Genomic DNA, 23,443 nt, shown 5'->3' with positions numbered 1-23,443 from the left:
ATGACCAAAATGATTGATAGTGAACAAACTCAATGATCACTTATATTGATTTCAAATCTCAGGGACCAAAGTGAGGAGTTATATAAATCTCAGAGACCATTTTGGCTAAAAAGCCAAACCAAATGTGTTAGATATTCAGAGAGAATGATCACTAGCCCACTCTTAACCACATCGACATTTTGCCAACTTAACCACTTATTGCTAGGTGTTGAATTTTATCACAAAATGCCTCAGTCTAATGACCCGTATCTTTGAATATCTGTCATTGTATCAGATTAGGCTATTCTTTCGAAATAGAGGCAGACCTGAATGGGCTTATAAATTTTATCAAAATGTACATTGAATGGTTACAATTTAGGTAAATATTTAAATGCCCATATATGGCCTAACTCCAAAACGAGGGTTTAGGTTTCATGACTCAACCAAGTATGGATGACAAAATGCCTTATGCGTTTAGGTATCTGCGGATACTCAACCCTAATGGGGTGGTCATGGCGGACAATAATCTACTATGGGATGGGTTTGGGAGTCCTCTTTATTTGTCTTATAGTGTTTCTTATTTCCTTGTTATTACTAGTTGATTACTGATTAACTTGTGTTGCATAATCAAATTGTAGAGATAAATTTTTCATGACAGTCAGGTTGGTGGGTGCGACTTTGGAGGATCATCCCTCATGGAGGTGAGGATGTGAAATTACCGTTTAAAAGAAGGGAGTTTTAACAAAACACTTTCGGTACTATTCATTTTTAACGAAAAACCACATTTTTACCTTTTACTGACACTATTCACTATACCTTTAAAAATGGTTTTTCGTTAAAAAAGAAGTTTTTTTGGACTTTTCATTAGTTTTCCTTTAAAAGAATGGTTATAGATGCGGTTATGAGTTAAAAATAATTGATGGATGTGGGGATAGAGATGGCACCCCCTAATCATGCCTGCCCTGCTGCCATCACTACAACCAAGCTTAATTATTTTGTTTGTACTATACTTAGGGCCTCCGTATTTAGACCTCGTATAAATACTCGGGGGACTCAAATGTAATTATGTAATAAATGAAGGGGTAAATATGTAATAAGTGAGGAACCCTTATTCTATAAAAAGACTCCTCACTCTCCTCATTAGGGGAGGTCAAGATTGAGGCCATGGGAAGAGATCACACAGAAAATAGGCCAGAGAGCACACTGCCTCTAGCCTTCTTGTATATTCACCATTCAGAGTGAAACAATATCAACATCAGTGTGGCCGTAGCCCAAACATTAGGGTGAACCATGATACATCTTGTGTTCTTTACTTTCTTACAGATTCACGGTCAGATTTACATTGTTCTAATACCCCTCCAGTTTTGTGCACCAGCATATTTTATATTATTTATCGAAAAACTTTATTTGAACCTATACGATCTCTTTCTACACACAACATACTCTCTATTTTCTATTTGGTTTTTATGTGTCTTTTTTCCTACTCAAAAGCGGGATTTTTCCTTTCGAACATTAATTAAGTTGAATAATTATTTACAATGTATCAGTTTTGGGAACAAGAATAATTTCACTACCCTAAATAAACACATGAAAAGCAAGAAAGTTCACATTTCAAGTAAATAAACATGTTCCTAGAGCTTAAAATGTTTCATAATGCTCATATCTTATGGTTATATTCAGCATTTCCAATCAATAAAATGTGAATATTTCATTTCATTAAAGAAAATCATGTGCGTTGTCGGTGCATGCATTGGTGACAAGGCAACATCTCCCATAAATGGATACAAAATTACAATCCGAGAAAATACAATTTTCATGTTACCTTCCCATTAAGACACTGCGATGCGCCAAATATTTCTTTCCTAATAATGATTGGTAAATATGGGAATGAGCGACCCTAATTCATGAACCAAACAAACCCTAAGACGTTGCATTTCATACTAATGTACCAAGTATTACTTCTCAATATATATGAATTAAACCAAATAAGGGAATTGATGACTCTAAACCACCAACCAAACAAACCCTAACACTTTATGTGTCGAACTTTTGAGAATGAATAAAGCTCGACAACGTGGCAAGAGCCGAAATTCACCTACTCAAATTTACTCATGTACCACATACAACTTTTCCAATAAGAATTACACCAAACGAGGAAATAAAGAAGTCTAATCTACAAACCAAACAAGCCTTATAGATAACTCTAATCCGCGAACCAAACAGGCCCTTAGATGTTAGAGAATGGATAAAGCCCGACGACGACGTGGCACCAAGGGGCCAAAATCCAAAGAAGAAGAAAAATTGGGGCCAGTTTTTCAATTATCTGTTTTTCCACACCTCTGTAAAAGCCTGCCCCCTGAGGCCCAAAAGCCGAAGCCAATTTTCCTTCACCTACATTCCAGAAATCAGATATCACAAACTGAAGCTCTCTCTCTCTCTCTCTCTCTCTCTCTCTCTAACCCAAAACGGTGACTGCGGTGGCCATCTTTTCCCACATATCAATCCCCCAATCAGCTCAACTAAGAGATCAGAAGCTGCAAACCCAATTATTCTTTGACGAACAAGTACGCCTTAGTCTCTTTCTATTGATTTTTGCCCCATTAGGGTTTGATTTCTCTGCATGTCATCATATGCATATGAATATCCTCTCTGATTCCTCTTACGATCATGGTGATTGTATGTTTAGGGTTTGTTCTATTAGATTCCCTCCAATATTTCTTCACTTCGTAATTCATTTCTTGGCAAGTTATAATTTTTTTTTAGGGTTTTTTCCCCCTTTTCTTCATTGTTTAGGCTGCCCTAGAACTATAGGAATTAGGTCAGCTAAGTTTTTTCAGTTTCTTGGCTGTGTATTTTGTATTTATTTTGTAGTATTTATCACTTTAAATTTCTGGGTAATTGATTAAATGCTGAAGTTTTAACTGGAATATCAATAGTGAAACAAATTCAAGTAGCAGAGAATCTGAAAATATCATCATGACTAGTTTATGTTCTGGTGTCATCATTAATTGGATTTGATCATTACAATGAGAATATTTCTTTCGCTGTCGGTAGATAATGATTTAGCCTCAGATTTGGGGTTTCGATTTAATTGTTGGGGTATTGTGCCCATCTTGAAAGATAAGTTATGTTTTGCACAAATTTAGGTGATTTACATGCCAACAGAGTACATTGTTGGATAATGGCTGTTCAGACTTCTACTAAACCGAATGTATATGAAGACGAGGATGATGAACCTTTAGTTTTCAAACGGTGCACCACGAAATCTAAACCCAATCAATTAAACGCCGAAGCAAAGAAAATACCAGCTCAGAGGCAAGTTGGACAACCAGGGAAGCAGGTATCTGAACACCGTTCTTCAAATGGTCTAAACTCGAGTGTTCAAAAAGGTAAGATGGTTCCATCAACCAAATCACCACCAGTAAAATCTCCGCTAACAAGCCCAAAAGCTTCAACTTCATCTGCTGGGGCATCAGCAGTGTCAAATTCAAAAGCTTCAACTTCATCTAGGGCATCACCAGTACCCAAATCACCACCGTCGACTACATTAGATGGTCATTCTAAACGGTTATCAGAACAGAATAAGTCTACCACAATTAAGAAGGAAATTAATTCTATTGAGCATCCTGCTCAAGGAAATAGTGATTCTGAAGATGAAAAACCGATAGGTGCCAGACTGGGGAAAGTGAAACCTTCTGAAGATTCAGATGATGATAAACCTTTATCATCAAGGATTGCACCAAAGTCCAAGGTGGGAACATCAGGCAGTCACCCTTATGATTCTAAAGAAAGGAAGCTCGTTGTTTCAAAAGTTCAGAAGAACGGTTCCAGCACAACAGATAAAGGCAAAGCTCCATCTGTGGTCTCTAGTAAGAGGCCTCTGGATAAGGCCAATCCTTCTGAGAACTCATCAGCTAAAAGGCTAAAAGTTTCAGATTCTTCTACATCTGTAAAGAATAAGCCGGTAGCGGCCAAACAAGAACCAAAGGAAGAAGATGATGATGATGACTTCATTCCAATTTCCCAGAGGAGTAAGAAAGTTGCATCGGATAGTAAATCATCTCTGACAAAGCAAACCGTAACCAAAGTTGGTTCATTCTCAATCAAGAAAACGATCAAGAAGAGCCAAAAGGCATCAAAATTTACAAAGTATTCTAAATCGACCACGAAGCCACCGAGCTCTAATGATGGGCAGACAAAATGGACAACTTTAGAACACAATGGTGTCATTTTCCCACCTCCATACAAGCCTCATGGGATAAAGATGCTTTATAATGGGAAGCCAGTCACCTTGATTCCTGAACAAGAGGAGGTCTGCTTCGAATATTCCACAATCTTAATGAATTAAGTGTTCTTTTTAATTTAGATTACTTTCCTCATAGTTTTGTTAAGTGACTATACTTACACTTAGAAGTTTATAAGTGCAGGTTGCAACAATGTATGCAGTGATGAAAGATACAGATTATGTGCAAAAAGAAACTTTCAGAAAAAATTTCTGGGCTGATTGGCATAAGTTGCTTGGGAAGAACCATGTAATTCAGAAATTGGATGCTTGTGATTTTACCCCAATATATGACTGGTATCAGAATGAAAAGGAAAAGAAGAAACAAATGAGTACAGAAGTAAGTTGGTGACTCTATAGTTTAATTACATAAAGTTAACCTTTTGAGTTTATTACAAACGAAAACATTATTTTGTATTCTTTTATTGGTTTTACTGTTGGATTTATTTTTCAACATGTCGGAGCTAGTTTTTGTAATAAGCAACAATGTGGAGCTGAGGGTAAGTTGTTTTGACAGACTTCACAGCTGTATTCAGCACTCGGTTTTTGTTTTAATTAACAATATAGTTCTGGCATGTTAGGACTTGTAGATGAGGACGAGACAAGGCATGCCATGGAGTTAAAACTCCCAGCCGCTTCCTGAAAGCTTCCTTAATAAAGATGCTGTCAAGGAATTTTTAAGTAGCAGTAGGGATTTTCAACCCCATGTAAATTAACTAGTTACATGTTTATTGATAGATGATATGCTAATCTATATCACATTTCACAAGATAGGATTGACAGTCTTTGTTCAATTGCTTCTTTTCCAAGCATGTTTGCGATGGGCTTAAAGTCTGTTGTCATAAAGAGCCACAATATTATGATAAGTCAAGATGAGATAACGAGAATTACCAGTGCTTTCCTTTCCTGATACTCAGTGGTTTCCATATGAAAGATTCTTTAAGTATCACTTATTGTACATCAATTGTCAACCACAGCTTCATATATAATGTCAATGGTTCGTATATTTAAGTAAAAATTCATAGGTCATCTTATGTTATGTGCTCTGCAGAAGATTTTCCCTATGCCTCCTTTTTCAAACTTGTTAAGGCATTTCTGTTGATGCAGGAGAAGAAGGCCTTGAAGGAGGAGAAACTAAAACAAGAGGAGAAGTATATGTGGGCTCGCGTTGATGGTAACCAAGAAAAGGTTATCTCTAGCATTGCTTGTTTTTCCCCTGTAACCTAGGTTTCAATCTGGTTAAACCATCTGTATTATAGCTACAAAATATATGGTTCCCTTCTGATGGTTGTGAATATGGTAGATATGACGTGTCATTGTAATTAGAAGAGAGTAGCATATCTCTATTCTTTGCCTTTTATCATTACACAAAAAGTTTACCTGAGTGATTCGTGTGGTTGCAATATTAATACAGGTTGGAAACTTCAGAGTTGAACCACCTGGGTTATTCCGAGGTCGTGGAGAGCATCCAAAGGTTTGATATTATTTTCTTTGTGATACGTATTTCAGAGTTGTCCACGACAAGATAGTTTGATATGTAGTGGCTATCTGTTCAATTGTTTACACTGATTTTTGAAATTTCTTTGCATATGTTGCTGTTAATGCTTGCTGTGTGTGGTATCAGTCGGGAAAGCTGAAAAGACGGATTTGTCCAAGTGATGTTACAATTAATATAGGAAAGAATGCCCCAATTCCAGAGTGTCCCATCCCTGGTGAAAGGTTTGTCCTTCATGATCTCCAATTTCAGATGTTCAAAAGGATGATGTTTTCTAACTATAATTTTTTTGGGTGCTTTCCATTAACCAATTTTTATTTAAATTAACATGTGTTACAGCTGGAAAGAAGTAAGGCATGACAATACGGTCACATGGTTAGCTTTCTGGAACGATCCAATTAATCCAAGGGAATTCAAATACGTGTTTCTGGCACCTAGTAGTAACTTGAAGGGTTTAAGTGACATGCAGAAATACGAAAAAGCACGGAGATTGAAGGTGCTTAGATGGAGATATGCCCTTGAGCTTTTAGTAGTTTATTTTATTTTTGGATAACAGAGTAAATGCTTGTCATCAAATTGACGAAACCCTGCTAATTTTGAGTGCAGGACCATATAGGAAAAATCAGGGCTTCATACACCAAGGATTTTACTAGTAAAGATGTAACTAAGCGGCAGATAGCAGTTGCTACCTATCTCATTGATAAACTTGCTCTCAGGGCGGGTAATGAGAAGGTATAGTGTGTGAACTTACTTCAGCTGTACATAGAAGCTTTTGGCCTTACTTTGTTATGCCGTTTTTACTGAACAAGGTTGTTTACACGGACAAGTGAGCAAACATTAGCGAGGGCATGGACATTTACATTTCGGTATTAACAGAGTGATATGTACAGTAATAGGATCTCTTTAGTTAGAGCAAGCATGAGAATCATAGTTTCAAACCATTTGTCCACAAAGAAGTGGACAGAATTTTTGTATGCTTGAATTTTAATGGTCGTTCTCCTACAGGATGATGATGAAGCCGATACTGTTGGTTGCTGCACTTTAAAAGTAGAGAATGTAAAAGCAATTCCCCCTAACTCGTTGGAGGTAATGGCAATGCTTATTTAGAAATTTAAAATCATTGTATGGTAGTTTTCAGTGTATTTACCACTAGTAAATCACCGGTCAATCTTTTTTTATAATTTCAGTTTAACTTCCTTGGTAAAGACTCAATCAGATATGAAAATACTGTTGAAGTTGAGACTCCTGTTTACAAGGCAATTATACAGTTCCAGTCTGGTGAGTAGGTGGCTTTCTAATTTTGTTATTGCATTTGTTTTTTTTTGTTTTTTAGCTGTTTGAAGCCCGTCAATGCGCTCAACTTTCTTTTTCAATTTGCTTCAGGGAAACGTGGCAGTGATGATCTCTTTGACATGTTGGATACCAGTAGATTGAATGCTCATCTAAAGAATGTGATGGATGGCCTTACAGCAAAAGTGTTCCGTACCTACAATGCATCTATCACATTGGATGACATAGTAAGTTGATGCTTGCCTTCAATGTCTTTGAACCTTGTATTGCTCTTATATATTTTATATCCTCTATAATATGAAAATTAAGCTTTTTGTGATTCAGAAGAAAATTCTGAGTCTCTCACCTCAGGATGTGAGAAATTCTTAATCATCTGAGATTTCGTGCAGATTAGAAAAATTATTGTTCTTACATATACAACCTGTAATGCAGAGATGATATTATGCTTGATGGCATGGTTTGGGGAAATTTTAGAAAATTCACTTCTGTTTGCTGTCAAAGAAAATATAAGTTGATCTACATGCGTGCATTATTGAAACAGAGTGATATACAAAATTTCGTGAATTGGGTGCAGTATGCAAATTGTGATTTGGTAAAAGCTGAGGGAACCTTCCTAAACTTATTTCATCGCATAAGCATTTTGGAAATTTGATTTGACTTTTTTAAAGCATCACTAACAAAAAAAAAAATAGTTTTACATGATTCCACAAGGCATATAAAGAGTAAATGGGGTATTGTGATGATTTGTTGGCTAAAAATCATTTATATATATGATGACACTGTTATTGTGAAATATTCAGTACCGTCAAGATGAGGCACCTTCTTCGTCGTATCCTGAATCCTAGTTACTTAGATTGTGGACCTCATTTGTATGTTATACAGCATTAACAGGGATATTAAGGAATTTCTTTGCTTTTGACTTCTACCAATTTTCTGGTTAAGTTATTCTTGTGCGGTTCCCTTTTCTTGTTATCTTGCCTCTCTCCCTTTTTCAGTTTCCTGACGATGATTCTTCTTATTTTTCCTTTCCTTTGCCTGATGGCAGTTGAACAAGAAAACCAAAGACGGAGATCTTTCAGAGAAACTCGTCGTTTATCAGCATGCAAACAAAGAGGTGTAGCAGTTAATCCCTTGAGAAATTGTGCTGAGTTAATAGTACTGTTCCTTTTGACTCAGTGGCATCTACAATATTTGGCATTTCATTGCAGGTTGCCATCATTTGTAATCATCAGCGGACTGTCTCAAAGACTCACAGTGCACAAATGTCCAAGTTAACAGAAAAGATTGATGACCTTCAGGTAATGACCTTATCTGGAACTTGACTGAAATGTTAGATGGCGGCATTTGTAAAGTGAAAGTAAAAAGTAGGGGGATGGTGTAACTTGCGCCTTGGGAAAAAGTCTTGATTAATGATCTGGGAGTTAGAGTGTTAGACCAACCACCCTTTCTCTATCACGTTGCTAAAAAGTATGACAGAAGTTGAGACCAGAAACCTCTTTGTCTGAGTGGGTTTGTAGACTGATGGTCTTGAAATGCATGTCTATTTCTTCCCGTGGAACTAATTCTCTTTTTGGGTTGTAGGGCATCGTGAAAGATCTGAAAATAGATTTGGACAGGGCCAAAAAAGGAAAGCCCCCACTGAAAGATGCTGATGGAAAGCAAAAGAAAAATTTGACCCCGGAAGCGTAAGTTTACTTGTTTGCTTATTTGGACCAAGTTTCGATCATCTCCGGATATTGCCTTTGGTAGTAATTTATGGATTGACACAGGTTGGAGAGGAAGATAGCTCAAACAAATGCAAAGATTGAAAAAATGGAACTGGATATGAGAACTAAAGAGGATCTGAAAACAGTGGCATTGGGAACGTCTAAAATCAACTATCTTGACCCGAGGATCACCGTTGCTTGGTGCAAGCGGCATGAAGTTCCAATCGAGAAGGTAAGGTCTTCTCGTGAGTTTGTTCTTGAAATGAATGTTATTATCCACAGTAATTCAGCCGACGAATAGATTACTTTCCATTTTGATAAGACACCGGTTCGTTCTTTGTTCAAGCTCCTGTATGCTTGACATTTTCCCAATGATACAGATCTTCAACAAGTCACTCCTCGCGAAGTTTTCTTGGGCAATGCCAGTGGAGCCTGACTTCAGATTCTGATACTTTGGAGATGTTGCTCGCATTGCCGCCTTCCCCTCCATTCCAAATGGAGAAAGAAATCGAGGCAATCGACGCGACCCTTCCTTCTTTGTTCCATTATAGAACTTGACATTTTTGTTCTTCTTTCATTTTCGTATTTCTCTCTTTCGGCGGAAAATTCTTGTTGAATGTTAATCTAATCTAATGACTGGCTGAGTAACCTTGCCACCACCTTGACCTTTCATTTGTGTTTTCTTTTTCTTGGATCCCAGTAATTGTTTTATTTGAACTCTGAAAACCCTCTGTACTGATTCTAAAGTTATTTAAGCTACATTCAACATGCACCTTTAACATTATGTTTTTGCTATTTACTTGTTTTACAAGATTATATCCTCTACCCATTAGTATAGCACAATGCATGCCACAAGAGCCTTGACGCGTTCAAAACTCTTTAAGGCTTCGACTATTCGGGCCGGATCATTTTGACCTATAAGAATCATCGGGCCTCCATCTAGGGCATGTTTTCTTACTCGGAATGGTAAAGGACATGAATGAGAACGATGCATGATTATCCAAGTATGAGATGAACATTCATCCTTGATGATTTGATACATAGTTGCTAAATATGTTAGGAACGAGAATATTACACATTTTACATATGCATTGTTGGTAATGTTAGATCATTCACCCAGTATCAAAGAAGTTTATGGAATCTAATCTTCCATCCTTAAATAAAAAGATATTGACTTCCAGGTATTTTAGTTTGATTTTTATTTTTATATCATATTCACGACGAGATGTGATTTTTACTCTTTAGCTTTTCACACACATTCGAATTGAATAAACTGAACGAAAACAAGAGACATGATAAAACAAGATATGTGAGAGACTAAAATAAATGTGTTTATCATTTCTCATTCATGACTCTCATGAATGTGAGAGCCTTCCATAGAATGAATTGGCCACCATCATAGTCCTCTCTCATTGAACATTGGTGTGCTATCCACACTCTTTTTTACTTCTCACATATCTTTTCAATTTCAAACCGTCGGATCAAATGAATTAAAGAAGATCAAAAGACATAAATTAATAAAAAGTATGTAAGAAGTTAAAAAAAAAGTGTAGATATCACATCCTGTTGAACAAAAGTGTGTCCTACAATGATTTCAATGGCTGATTAAAGTGTGTACAAATTTTGCTTTATAGATATTAAATCTTCCTCATTATTTTGAGCACTCTCAAAATAAATCCATTTTCCACCCATCATGAGCGTGTCCATTACTACTCATAATATTTTTTTTTAGATTCCTAAACTTTTTTTATTTTTTTTTTCCAGAAAAATCAATCTTTGAATTACAAAAATTTGCCAACTACATCCCTAAATATTATATGTAAAGCTATTATATTCAATTTTTTGTCAATTTAAATCACGTTACTTGCATGTGATACACATTGAATGGTAAATTGGAAATTTTACATAAAAAAATAGTGTATGGATTTAAGTTTGGAGGCTAAATTAAACATTAGATTCGCAACCTATATGAAATGTTAAGAACTTATAGGCGAGAAAAGAATGACATTTACACTCTAATGCATGTAAGTAACTTAAGTTGACGAAAAATTATATAAAGTAGTTTTTAATTTAATAATAGGAATGAAATTAGCAATTTTAATGAATTTAAAGACTTATTTTACGAAAAAAATAATTCGAAGACTAATTTTCACTAAGATGATAATTCATAGACTAAATCGATATTTCACTCTTTAATTATTTAATAGATGAAATAAATAAAAATATTTTCCCTTCAAATTACAAATCTCACAGCTAAGTGGAAATAAAACTAAAAATACAAAAAAGCATAAAATTAAGAGTAATCTTCTGCCCAAATCTTAACTTCCTTTACAACAATACATTATCATACATAAAAACCCACCTCACAATTTCCCAACAGAGCCAACCCACAAATCACATAATTACACTCCACTACTAATTTACCCCCACATATTACAAATCAACCCCCAAATTTCCCAATTTGTATTCTTTTATCTTCCATTTTCACCCCATTCTAACTTTTAATTTACCATAACAACCCCACAATATTTCCCTTCCGACAAAAAGGTCATAAGTCACCAAGTACCCGCAAACAGTAGGTAATTTACTAATTCACCCCCGTATTTTCCCGGAATCCCAGATCAACCGCCGTTAAAATATTCACGGAGAGATTCGACCTCGAAACCGAGCAGACAACAAAGGACAGAACCGTATCAGATCGGATCCATTGAGGATCCTCTTCTTTGGGTCCTCGGATCCGGGTTTTCCATTTTCAATCGAGCCGGAGCAACCGCCTCAGGTCTCGAGTCGCTAAGTCGTCGACGACGACCTTCGACACCTGCTTCTTCCTCGAAAACGACGGCAACGGGAGCGAGCTCGGCTCCGGCGACACCGCGAACGCCGATCCGGCGTACATGTCGGTCTTACCGCCCACCGGAGACCTCAGATCCACGATCCGAACCTGCTTCTGCACCATCTCCGGCCCGGGCCGGAGCCCCGCAGTCCCGGTCCCGGCCAAACCACCCTTTTCATTCATCTTCGAGTCCAGCGACTCTCCGCGCCGCAAGATCGTGACTTTCTCCATCTTGAAGCCCCGAAGTTCGTCGTGGGAGCTGGACCTCTTCGCGACCGGCGCCGCATCCGCCGGCTGAGCCTGCAACTGGATCCTCCTGGATTCGGATCGCACCGCCGGCTTTCTAGATCTAGGGTTAGAAACGTAATTCTGGTTAGCGATGGGGTTCCCATGGTAGTAGCTCTTCCGGCGCGAAAACGACGCCGGACGGACTCTGATCCTTTCGATGAGACAATCCTGAGGCCGTAAGATCTCAGTCCCCATACTATCAAACCCTAAAATCCAAATAATCACCTAAAAATACCAAAAAAAACCAATAAAATTCTATAAAAATTTTTGTTTTTTTAAATTTTTATGGCCTCCTCTTCTTCCTCACATGGGGGGGGGGGGGGGGGGGGGGGGGGGGGAAGGAGGAGGTCTTTGACTCTTTTTATAGCTCTGAAATATTTTTTTCTGCAAATCCGTTTTATGTGTGTTGTGGAGAAATGAGGGTTTTATAGATGAGGACCGGAGGGAAATGACGTTTCTACCCGCCTTCGCTACTTGCCGCGTGGGGGGCCCGCCACGTTTTGATTTTCCAAAGGCTATCCGTCCGAAGCTGACTGGGTCTTTCGCACCAGTCGGGCCTACTTCAAGTCTGTTTTAACGGAGTCGTTGAGGTCCTCGGTCTGGTATCCGTCATCTGTAACGGCGTCAAGTACATGGGCAAAGTTGGTGAGGGAAATGTTAATTCTTTTATTACTTTGTAACAAAATAAAAACAAAATGATATTGTGTGGAGGGAAATATAAAAATGTCTTGGCTTGGACTCTTGGGGATATTGGCATGTTGTGTTTATAAATTATTACTCTTGTAGTGTGATCATTGGGCGCATAAGCTAATTCTGATTATTTATGTTTATAAATAATTCTACAAATAAAAAATTTAGAATTTAGTCTTCTGACGGCAAAAGTACTTCGAATATTTTCATTATTAAGCTTGTTTGCCATCGTTTATATTCCACACGTATTATCTAAAAAATTATGGTTTTTTTTTTATCAAAAATAGTTTTTAAGGTTACCATAACTTTTTATTTTGGTCTCTGAGATTTTAAATCGATACAATAGTCCCTAAAATTGTCTACCGTTAATCATTTTGGTCATTATGTGAGAAATCTCCATTAAATTGAGGATATTTTTGTCAAATAAATCTCCTCCCCTTGAACTAGTAATTTTCTCAAATTAAAGGAGATTTTTTGACACACCCCGTCCCGAAGGAGGGCATGCTGGCCGTCACGTGAAAGTGACGTAACCATTTACACAGTCCGGAAGCTTTAAAGATACAATTACTAAGATGTAACACCCGAGGGTGAGTCCTACTTTTGTGAATTCTGTCAAAACACCGTGGGAATCCTCGTGAGCCACCAACACTGCTAATTAGAACCTGGAAGGGCGCAAAACAAGATTGAGTGGGTCAGTAAAACAAAGCTTTTCGAAAATATTTCAGTTAATAACATTTCTAACCCCTCGCTGTAAAACCTGTATACTTTCCCAGAAAAATAGTATATAATATGCATATAAATCTTCAAATATCTCAATTCACAAATCTTTATCAAAACCAGAAAGTATGTCATGCTATAAGCGTCAATAATAGAATAAAGATGCATCAATATAACAGGTAACATAATGAATCAACCGGAGACCCTGCAGTTGGTCCTGTACGGTTAATTCTAAAGCTCGATATCCAATCCAACCGGAGTCACCACAGTGACCTGTACGGTGCTACTCTGCACATAAATCGGAACTACCTGAAGTAGTTTGTACGATAAGAATGGTGTAAGAATACGCTCTAGTGCTTCTCTCATCAACAGCTGTATAATAATCTAAAATCACCTACAAGTCGGAACCACCTCTCATGGTCTGTACGACATGTCGGAACCCTCTAATGGTCTGTACGACATGCACCTACTTGGATCCAAGGTGAGCGTGTGGTGCGGGGTGAATAATATAAGCACTAACACTAGGGTGCAGGTTATGAGCTCTCAACACAATTCACATCATCAATGATTCACATGAATAACATAAAACTCACTTAATACTCACTTGTGCGTCCACAGCACCAATTCACATATATATATATATATATATATATATATATATATATATATATGCATCAATTACTAATTCATATAATTCACAATATGCATGCATTGCATTTTAAAAACATACTTTCATTTAAATTCAATTTCTGGGAAAAATCAATAGTATATAGGTAAATACATAAAATACTGCCCACTCACCTAGAGTTCGCCCTACAACTCCCTAGCACAACACATCAAGGCGTCATAACGATCGGTGCCTAGAACAATCATCAAATCAACCTCAGAAATTATATCGATAGAATATATAACTTATATAAAACACGTCACTACGTAGTTCGATCCGGAAGATCTGCAACTCAAATTTCTAATCCATAACTTCCAGAGGTCCACAATATATCTTTAGAACAACATCCTAAAATTTCCTTACCATCCAACAGTCGGATCTCCGTCAATTGTCAAAACCAAGTGACGGTTAACATTCTATTTTATGAACTTACAACTCCGATATCACATTGTAACATTCTACATCGCCCAGGGGAGTGATCCTTAAATGTATATTTTCATCCCTACCTAGCACGAGGCCTTTTGGGAGCTCACTGGCTTCGGGTTTTGTAGGAACTCCGAAATTAAGCGAGAGGGAGGCCAGAGCACTCCCATGATGGGTGACCCACTGGGAAATTGCTCGTGAGTTCCTAAAAACAAAACCGTGAGGGAATGGTAAGCCCAAAACGGACAATATCATGCTACGGTAGTGGAGCGGGCCCAGGAAGTGATCTGCCCCGGGCCGGGATGTGACATTTTTCACAGAAAGACCAAAATAGTTTATAATGGAACAGCAACCTTAAAGTTATTTAAAAATAAAAAATTTGATCTCAACTTGGGCTAGTTATGTATTGGAATAAATTTCATATTGTAATAAAGTTATAATTTTTTTGTCCTATCTTATCGAAACACGTCTCCATATAGTTATAATAGTCAATGAGCATGAAAAATTAAATAACACTTTCATCCAAGGAATTCTATTTAGGAAATACAATATTCATTAAGGAAAAATAAATCAATAAATAATATTTTTTAACTACACCTCGATTAAGTAATAATTTCCCTAAACTTATAAAATTAATTTGATCCTCACTATACAACTTTAACCACTTAGTACTACTGTATTATAATATTCATCTTCACCTCTAAATGAGAGGTTGATTTTTGCTAAAGACAAATAACTACATTATTAATAGATCATTATGAGATTAAACTTATCATTTTCTCCCTTAATATAAATAATATCGTATATTTATCATAACTAAAAATATAAAATCACCATAGAAATTGTGATGTCATTTTTTTTTTCAAGATTATTGAGCTTTGATTCAGTGCCCTTTACTTTCTATTTTCACAGTTTTGTTTCGTGCCAGCATCCCACTGATCCCACGTCTCTATCTGCAATATCTAATTCCATTACTGGATTCTGAAACTTTTTACCATCCCATCATGCTTTTTCTCATGACTTTATTTACTGGCAATTACGCGCTGCAAAATGTATTTTTTTTAATTAAGACGTGCTACATACGACTTATACATTTTAAATATATTTATATGTGTAAATTGACAAAAGAAAAGTCAAATATTTGAAAGAAATGAATAATCTTAGATCATGCTAGAAGAAACCTCTCATAAATCAATTAAAGCAGCTGAATTCATATAATAAAATTGGTCTCTATAAAATTTACATTAAGAATTGAGAAAATAATATTTAATAAACAATTGATTGAATTATATTATTGTTAGCTCATTGTAAGGCCAAACCCACCCGCTTCTCCTTAGTGTAAATTATATCGTTTGTTAAAAAAAATAATCATTTGACAACTAATTTAATCACATTATTATCTGCGTGCGAAAGACATTTTTTATAACCAATATTACATGCCTCTTAAGATGTTTTGAACGTATTTAAAAATAGGAAAAATAATATTTAATAAACAACTGATTGAATCACATTATTGCTAACTCATTATGAGGCTAAGCCCACCTCCTCCCTCTTAGTTTAGATAATATCATTTGTTAAAAAAAATTCATTTGACAACTAATTTAATCACATTATTATTCGCGTGCGAAAGACCTTTTTTATAACTGACATTACACGCCTCTTAAGATGTTTTGAACGTGTTTAAAAATAGAGAAATTGAATCACATCTTTGCTAACTTATTGTGAGGCACTAATTAAAAAAAGGCACGAAAAATTAATTATTAAAAACATTGTTAAAATGATGAAAATGCGCTTTATTTGATACATTATTTTGGAATGTTTTTGAAGTTTTTTGTCTTGAGGGTATTTTTGTTCAAATATTTTTGTTAAAACTTAGTGACACCAAAAACACTATTCATCTTTTATTTTCTCTTTATATATAGATTAGTTTATATGCCTTTTTCTTTACCATCCCATCAAGCTTTTTCTCATGACTTTATTTTCTATTGGTTTTATATGCCTTTTTCTTTTCCCCCTTCCAATTGGTAAGTTTAAGCATGCATTGTCACAAAGAGGGAGCTCATGAATTTGTTCCCCTTGCAGTGCTCGAAATAATCACATGTAATGTAAATGGTGAAAAATGCAAGGCTAATTTGCATGCATGAGTGACTGTAAGTTATTGATTTGTGTGCGTTATCATGGGTGATTGAAAGTTATTTATATATGCACGTAGATTTCGTATGCATCAACAACTCACAATCACTTATACAAGAATAAACGATTCAGTCTGTCGTAAGTGTCCTAACCTTGCATTTTTCTAGTCTAATAATTATTCATCCAATAAAAACAATGAGGAAAATGAAAGAAAAAAAAGGAAACTTTATAGCTTTGGAGTTGAATACTCTTTTCTTTTCATAAAGAAGTGAATTGCAAGGAAGCAATCCTACTCCTTTTCTGAAGTCTCCAATATTCATACATTTTCCTGGTTGGGAAGTTGTGGTGGAAACCATCCTCCCAAATTTGATATATCACTAAAGCTAAAGCTTTGTTTATATTTTATTTTTTTGTTTATTTATCTCAGGTAAAGTTAAAGTTTTACCTGAAGAATAATGTAAGATTTAAAATAATGTTCATTTTCTAATGCTTGTAGAGATGTTTGGGTCACCCCTGAGGAATGAAACTGCTGTCTACCACTTGGTCTGGTGGCTTTCCTCCATGAGAGTTCAATAGTTGACCAAACTTGTTGAGCAAATTATGTCACCTTGGGGGTGGTTTTTGTCCTTCTGTGGTCACTATGTGACTAAGCAAACACATCAACCCTAATGTTTTATATAGTGATACCACGATATAGATAAACATAATTATATTATTGACCCAAAATGTCACATTGATAGTGTACTCGTGCTACGAAAGTGCTTCTCCACCCGACTTTCATAAAATATTTCATCACAACCATGATTATTTTGTGGATGTGTATTAATAAGAGTTTAATGAAGGTGAAGAACATGCTGCAAATGGCTGGCCATGTCCAATTGGGCACTCCTTTCTACTTAAGCAAGAAGTCCAATTTCTTCAGTATTCGTTTGGTATATATCAATATAGAAGGTTTCCTCATCAAAATGATTTCTTGTAAAGCCTTCAAGGCCAGTAGAAAACCGACATGCCGACATGTCGACTTTATGGGGTTATGAAAATTGCAATTTCCAACCACACCACAATAATCAAGTGAATTTGGTTGGCCTGTATTCAACGTAACAAGTTGCAGTTTCCAACCACACAAAAAGACATAGCAGCAACTCGAGGATGCCAAGTTATTCCCGATCTTAGCTACGTACCCTCGTGACCCTACCTTAATGAGACGGGGGATATATATGCTATTGTATTTGTTTGTCACAAAGTTAGTGATTGATTGCATTGTGGGTCGATGCTCTACATCTTGAAAATTCTTTTAGTTTAGTTTTGGTGTGGCTTTGTTACTGGTGTTTTGGGGTTCGCTTATACTTAGAACTGCTCTTAATATGATTGAATGTGTTTTTAAATAGAGTGTGTTTGGAACTAGTCCTCATTAAAAATACAAGTGAATCCTAGAAAAGCACTTAAAGTGCTTCTTGCAAAAAGCACAGAACTGGTGCTTCTTGCACTTCAAGTGCTTTTGGACCCAAAAACACTTTCATCAAAAGTGATTTGAGTCATTTTAGAAACGTTTCCAAACGAGCTTTTAATTGTTAGATTTGAGTTTCACAACTGTTTAAAGATTCTATTTTCAACCTCAAGAATTAATTTTTCATATCTTATCATTAAATGTTAAGTAGTATTGAAGAAATATCCCTATTTTGCAACACCTTGTTTTTAAGAGAAGCAAACTATTGCTGATAACATGATGCTCTAATTGATTTTAGTTGCCAATTAGTATTATGATCTAGTGGTATTTCACTTCACTTATAAGTGAGAGATTTTAAGTTCAATTCTCACCAAAGAAAATTTTAAACCATATTATTGTTAGCCTATTGTGAAGCTTGGCTCACTTCCCCACCCCCTTAATGTGGATAATATCGTTTAATAAAAACTAATTTTGTTTGTTTTAGATGGTGTTTATTTGTGGGATATAACCATTCCTAGTGTAGCTAAAAATGCCTATCTCCTTGGTTGTATTCACAATCGTAGTGACATTCGCGGTCTTGAATTGTCCGGCCAATTCTTTTGCTTTGTGATACAATAATATTGGGTAGTGATAAAGAACTAGGATTTGTAGAGAACTGGGTTTCCAGTAAACTGGTTTTCCAGGAAAGTAAATATCGCACAAGGTTTTTCTTCACTGTATTGCATACCTTCAACAACGTAGGGTGCAATCTATTTATAATCAACTTCAAATTACATCAGGACTTTCAAAATCCTATTTACAAGGTATAATTCAAAATTCAAAAATAACAAACTATCACCTGAACACACAATGGAAACTGATTACAACAACTTTGAAAAATGAAATAATAATAATAATAATAACAGAAAAGCTAGCCAATCAGAATTGCTGACCAAGTAAAAAACCTCAAGAGTTTGTATTGGAAAAGGATTCACGACTCAGTCTTTCAGCCCCCCGCAAGCTAACAAACCGAGGAACGACTGGAAGCTTGGACACAAGTAGTTTGAAACGTGCAGAGGACAACCCTTTAGTAAATAAATTTGCAATTTGGTATTGCGAACATATGTAATTCACAAAAAGTTCACCACGAACCATTTTTTCCCTGACATAATGGTAATCTACCTCCAAATGTTTTGTGAGTGAGTGAAAAACAGGATTGGAAGCCAAGGAAATCAAAGAAGTATTGTCACACCATATCTTTGGCTGAGCAAGCCATAGTTGCAAATCTTTGAATAAGGATCGCAACCATGATAACTCTGCAGCTGTATACACTAATTATCTATACTTAGCCTCAGTACTAGAACGAGACAATGTCTTTTGCTTCTTCGAACTCTGTGAAACCAAATTAGACCCCAAATAAATACAGAAAACACTTGTAGAATTCCTTGTATCTGGATCTCCAGCATAATCCGCATCAGAAAAAGCACTAAGTTGCATACTACCAGGCTTATACACCAACCCATGATCATAAGTGGCCTTCAAATACGTCAGTATGTGTTTTACAGCTGTCTAGTGAGTGTTCTTTGGTGAATGCATGAATTGGCAAACCTGGTTAACGACATAAAACAAGTCAAGACGCGTGATCGTCAAATACTGCAAAACACCCATAACACTCCTATACATTTGTGGATCAGGATGAGGGTCTCCATCATGAGCACTCAACTTATGTCCAGAAGGTACTAGAGTTGAAATAGGCTTTACATCAGTGAACTTGGTTTTCTTTAACAAATCAAGAGCATATTTTGTTTGATTGAGATGCATATGATTCTTAAAATAAGTAACTTCAACTCCCAAAAAAATAATGTAGGGGCCCCAAATCCTTCATAGAAAACAAGGTGCCAAGCTTCGTGATTAAATTCTTCATTTGAACTGGACTGTTTCCTGTTATCAATATATCGTCCACATAGATTAATAAAATCAAGTAGACTCCACAATGATTAAACACAAATAAAGAATAATCACATCTCGACTCCTGGAACCCTAGAAAAAAATCTGAAAACAGTTGGAACCAAGCACAAGGTGCTTGTTTCAAACCATATAAACTCTTCTGCAACTTGCATACATGATTGGGAAACTGTTGATCAATAAAACCCACTGGCTGCCTCATGTAAACATTCTCTGCAAGATAGCCATGCAAAAACGCTTTCTGAACATCCAATTGACGGATTAACCAGTTATTCAAAACTACAAGACTAAGAACGAACCGAATGGTACTACGTTTGACAACTTGACTGAACGTTTCATTGTAGTCAATCCCTTGCTGTTGGTGAAAACCATTAGCTATTAACCTTGCCTTATAACGTTCAATTGAGCCATCAACACATTGTTTGATCTTGTAAACCCATTTATTAGGAAACAAGTTCATGGAAAAATAATAAGGCACCAACCTCCAGGTTCCACATCTCTGTAAGGCATTGAACTCTTTCACCATTGCATCCCTCTATTCCTGATGCTTCACTGCTTGACTAAAACAAGTAGGTTCAAGCATTTTTTTATTAGTAGTCATATGTAATGCATACTTAGGATTGGGTTTTTGAACATCGGCTCTGCTGCGAGTTGTCATGGGATGAATTGGAGTTTGTGCAGCAAAGGAACTAGTTGATGCACTTACTAGTTCATTTTGTTGGATGGACGACACTACCTCTTTCTCATTTAGGGATTCTAGAGATGGTCTATTGGTCGTAGGATTGGAAGACACTATGGCAGACTGTCCTAGGATTTCATGTACAACATGATTTGTTTGTGGAACTATGGGATTTGGCACGGATTTAATGAGGGTAATGATCTCAGGGGAAGCAGGTTAAGAAGATGGGATACTAAAAAACAAATCATGTGAAGAGATCGAACTTGTTTTATCCGCAAAACCCTTGATAGGTGTGAGTTCCTAGAAAGGAAAAGAGTCATCATCAAATAGGACATGACAAGACAAATAAACTCGTATTGTGTATAAATCCAAGCATTTATATCCTTAATGGTTAAGTGAATATCCTAAAAACACACAAGACTTTGATTTGGACTCAAGTTTATCCACACAACCCTCGATAGGTGTGAGTTTCTAGAAAGGAAAAGAGTCCTCATCGAATAGGACATGGCGAGACAAATAAACTCGTATTGTGGATAAATCCAAGCATTTATATCCTTAATGGTTAAGTGAATATCCTAAAAACACACAAGACTTTGATTTGGACTCAAGTTTATTATTAGCATACGATCTCAACCATGGAAAACAACAACTGCCAAACACTTTAAACATCTTATAGTTAGGCTTCCTTTGAAACAATTTTTCAAATGGTGAAATATTTGAGAGAACAGGAGTTGGAAGTCTACTTATAATATAAGTGGTTGTTTGAAATGCATCGAACCAAAGTTTATTAAGGACATGAGCATGAGACAACATGACTAAACCTGTTTCAACAATATGACGATGTTTTTGTTCAGCGAGACCGTTTTGTTCAGGGTGTTTAGGGCACGAAAATCATTGAGAAATTCCATGTAGTGCAAGAAATTGAGTAAAAGCATGACTCTTATATTCTCCTCCCTCGTCACATTGAAGAGTTTTAATAGTACAATTAAACATATTTTCCACTTTCTATTTAAACGTGACAAACACTTCAAAGACTTGAGATTTTTGCTTAAGGGGAAAAATCCATGAATATCGTGAAAAATCATCCACAAAAAGCAAATAATATTTATATCCTTCAACTGAAACCACAGGAGAACACAAAACATCGGAATGTAAAAGTTCTAATGGAAATTTAGAAATAGACTCAGAGGTACTTGATTATTCATTGGTGCCATGAACTGACAAAATTTTACATCATTGGTGCCATGAACTGGCACTTGATTATTCAAAATTAAAAACTTGATTATTTGAACGGGAGGATGGCCTAAACGAGAGTGCCATTTTTGTGCCGAGACATGAACTCCTACGAATGCAAACAAACAATGCTTGGATATTCCACCACCACTTTGAAATGGGTATAAGCTATTCTCACACCTCCCTTGGAAAAACGTCCTCTGGGTCTTGAGGTCCTTAACAACAAAATGGTATGGAAAAATTAGAAGTTAACAATGGTTATCTAGCATAAATCTATAAACAGATATTATGTTTGTTGAAGCCGATGGACAATGCAAAATATTATTAAGGTTAAACGAGCAAGAAGTAGTATTTATTTGATTCAAACCAGAGTGAGTAATAGAAAGGCCAGTGTCATTATCTACACCTTCAATGTTTTCATTACCATTGTACTATTTGGGATTTACCAAGTTCTGAATATCAGGAGTGATGATTTGCTCCTGTATCGAGCAACCAATAGCCATTGTTTTGGCGATTCAAAATGATCAGTGAAGAGGCCATTACACTCAGACGCTTGGCTGGAATACGACATTCATATGCAACATTCGTGCGTTGGTAACAATCAAAGGCTAGATGCCCTTCCTTTCCATATATTTGGCAGGTAATACGACTGCTTCCACACCCAAATCGATCACCATTACCACCAGGAGCACGCTGGTAGTTGTTGTTACGAGAACCAGAGACTCGTAGATTGACACCTCCATGATTGGACAGAAAACCACCGCGTCTAGTACCACGAGAACGTCCACCACATCCTCTCGCTACTACAAAAGCATTCACTAGGGCTAATTCAACTAGTGGGACAATTTGTTCCACCATCATTCTCTCTATAATCAAGAGAAGAGCTTCAAGAGTTGGGTACGTGATAGGTGTATCACGTGCCTGAGCAGCATTGACAATCATTTCAAACGCAGGACCAAGGTTGTTCAAAATGATTTGGACAAGTTCATCATTGTCCACATGCTTACCAGCTAAAGCCGAATTGTCAACAATCGCATTCATCTTATCAAGATTATCAGCAACAGATAACTCACTTTTCTTACTTTGGAGTAGTTCATTGCGGAGGAAAATAATTCGATTTTGGGACGAGGACGCATACCTTTGCTCTAGTGCTTCCTATGTTACACGAGCGGCCCGTTTGCTTGCCACAGTAGCAAGAACTGAGCCAGTGAGAGAGCCATTGATCCAGCTGAGGATCATTTGGTCTTACTGCATCCACGTGTTATAGGCGGGATTAACAGAGTTGCTCCCAACAAGGTGTTTGGGAGGGCAAACAACGGAACCATCGACGTAACCCATAAGATCACGACTCTTCAGGATTGAAAGGATCTGAGCTAACCACAGGGGATAGTTAATCATATCCAGCTTAATCTTGACAACAGTAGTCATGGAAGAAGCCATGTTGGCAGCAGGAAATGCAGGTGGGGGATTTTGGTGAGTATCACTCACATCAGCGTTGTTGTTGTTGGAAGACATTATGGGCAGAAAAAAAAATTGGATCTTCTGTCGTTGGACTTATAAGGCTCTGAGTACCATAAAGAACTAGGATTTATAGAGAACTAGGTTTCCAGTAAACTGGTTTTCCAAGAAAGTAAATA

General features: G+C 36.6%; 3 protein-coding genes across 3 annotated transcripts; 1 reads left to right on the top strand and 2 right to left on the bottom strand.

The window, feature by feature from the left end:
• Window positions 1-2,350: 2,350 nt before the first annotated feature.
• Window positions 2,351-9,536, top strand: LOC126596118 (DNA topoisomerase 1 alpha-like). Its single transcript, XM_050262595.1, has 16 exons — window positions 2,351-2,543; window positions 3,126-4,291; window positions 4,407-4,601; window positions 5,369-5,449; window positions 5,676-5,735; window positions 5,886-5,980; window positions 6,096-6,252; window positions 6,363-6,488; window positions 6,762-6,842; window positions 6,944-7,034; window positions 7,140-7,273; window positions 8,092-8,160; window positions 8,255-8,344; window positions 8,628-8,731; window positions 8,816-8,984; window positions 9,133-9,536. Exons 2-16 carry the CDS (start codon window positions 3,161-3,163, stop codon window positions 9,199-9,201), a joined length of 2,652 nt encoding a protein of 883 aa, XP_050118552.1. The 5' UTR covers window positions 2,351-2,543; window positions 3,126-3,160; the 3' UTR covers window positions 9,202-9,536.
• A 1,380-nt stretch (window positions 9,537-10,916) lies between these two features.
• LOC126596119 (uncharacterized) lies at window positions 10,917-12,263 on the bottom strand. The gene has a single exon (XM_050262596.1). The coding sequence runs from the start codon at window positions 12,066-12,068 to the stop codon at window positions 11,505-11,507; it is 564 nt and encodes a 187-aa protein (XP_050118553.1). The 5' UTR covers window positions 12,069-12,263; the 3' UTR covers window positions 10,917-11,504.
• A 7,001-nt stretch (window positions 12,264-19,264) lies between these two features.
• On the bottom strand, window positions 19,265-20,391 carry LOC126595266 (uncharacterized mitochondrial protein AtMg00810-like). The gene is made up of 4 exons (XM_050261621.1): window positions 20,377-20,391; window positions 20,052-20,135; window positions 19,538-19,708; window positions 19,265-19,465 (listed from the first exon to the last, which is right to left on the bottom strand). The coding sequence occupies exons 1-4, from the start codon at window positions 20,389-20,391 to the stop codon at window positions 19,265-19,267; spliced, it is 471 nt and encodes a 156-aa protein (XP_050117578.1).
• Window positions 20,392-23,443: the final 3,052 nt, after the last annotated feature.

The sequence above is a fragment of the Malus sylvestris genome, chromosome 13 (assembly GCF_916048215.2).
Source record: "Malus sylvestris chromosome 13, drMalSylv7.2, whole genome shotgun sequence".
Classification (NCBI taxonomy): Eukaryota; Viridiplantae; Streptophyta; class Magnoliopsida; order Rosales; family Rosaceae; genus Malus; species Malus sylvestris.
Note: the sequence above shows the minus strand (reverse complement) of the source record. Positions and strands in the feature narration are given on the sequence as shown.

Excerpts from the sequence above, each read along its gene's own strand:
- LOC126596118 (XM_050262595.1), top strand. The coding sequence starts at position 3,161 with ATGGCTGTTCAGACTTCTACTAAACCGAATGTATATGAAGACGAGGAT. Across the intron at positions 6,843-6,943 it reads TTCCCCCTAACTCGTTGGAG|TTTAACTTCCTTGGTAAAGA; the intron begins GTAATGGCAATG and ends TTATAATTTCAG. Across the intron at positions 7,274-8,091 it reads CTATCACATTGGATGACATA|TTGAACAAGAAAACCAAAGA; the intron begins GTAAGTTGATGC and ends GCCTGATGGCAG.
- LOC126596119 (XM_050262596.1), bottom strand. The coding sequence starts at position 12,068 with ATGGGGACTGAGATCTTACGGCCTCAGGATTGTCTCATCGAAAGGATC.
- LOC126595266 (XM_050261621.1), bottom strand. Across the intron at positions 19,709-20,051 it reads ATCAACAGTTTCCCAATCAT|AAAACCAAGTTCACTGATGT; the intron begins GTATGCAAGTTG and ends GATTTGTTAAAG. Across the intron at positions 19,466-19,537 it reads TGTTTTATGTCGTTAACCAG|GCCACTTATGATCATGGGTT; the intron begins GTTTGCCAATTC and ends ACGTATTTGAAG.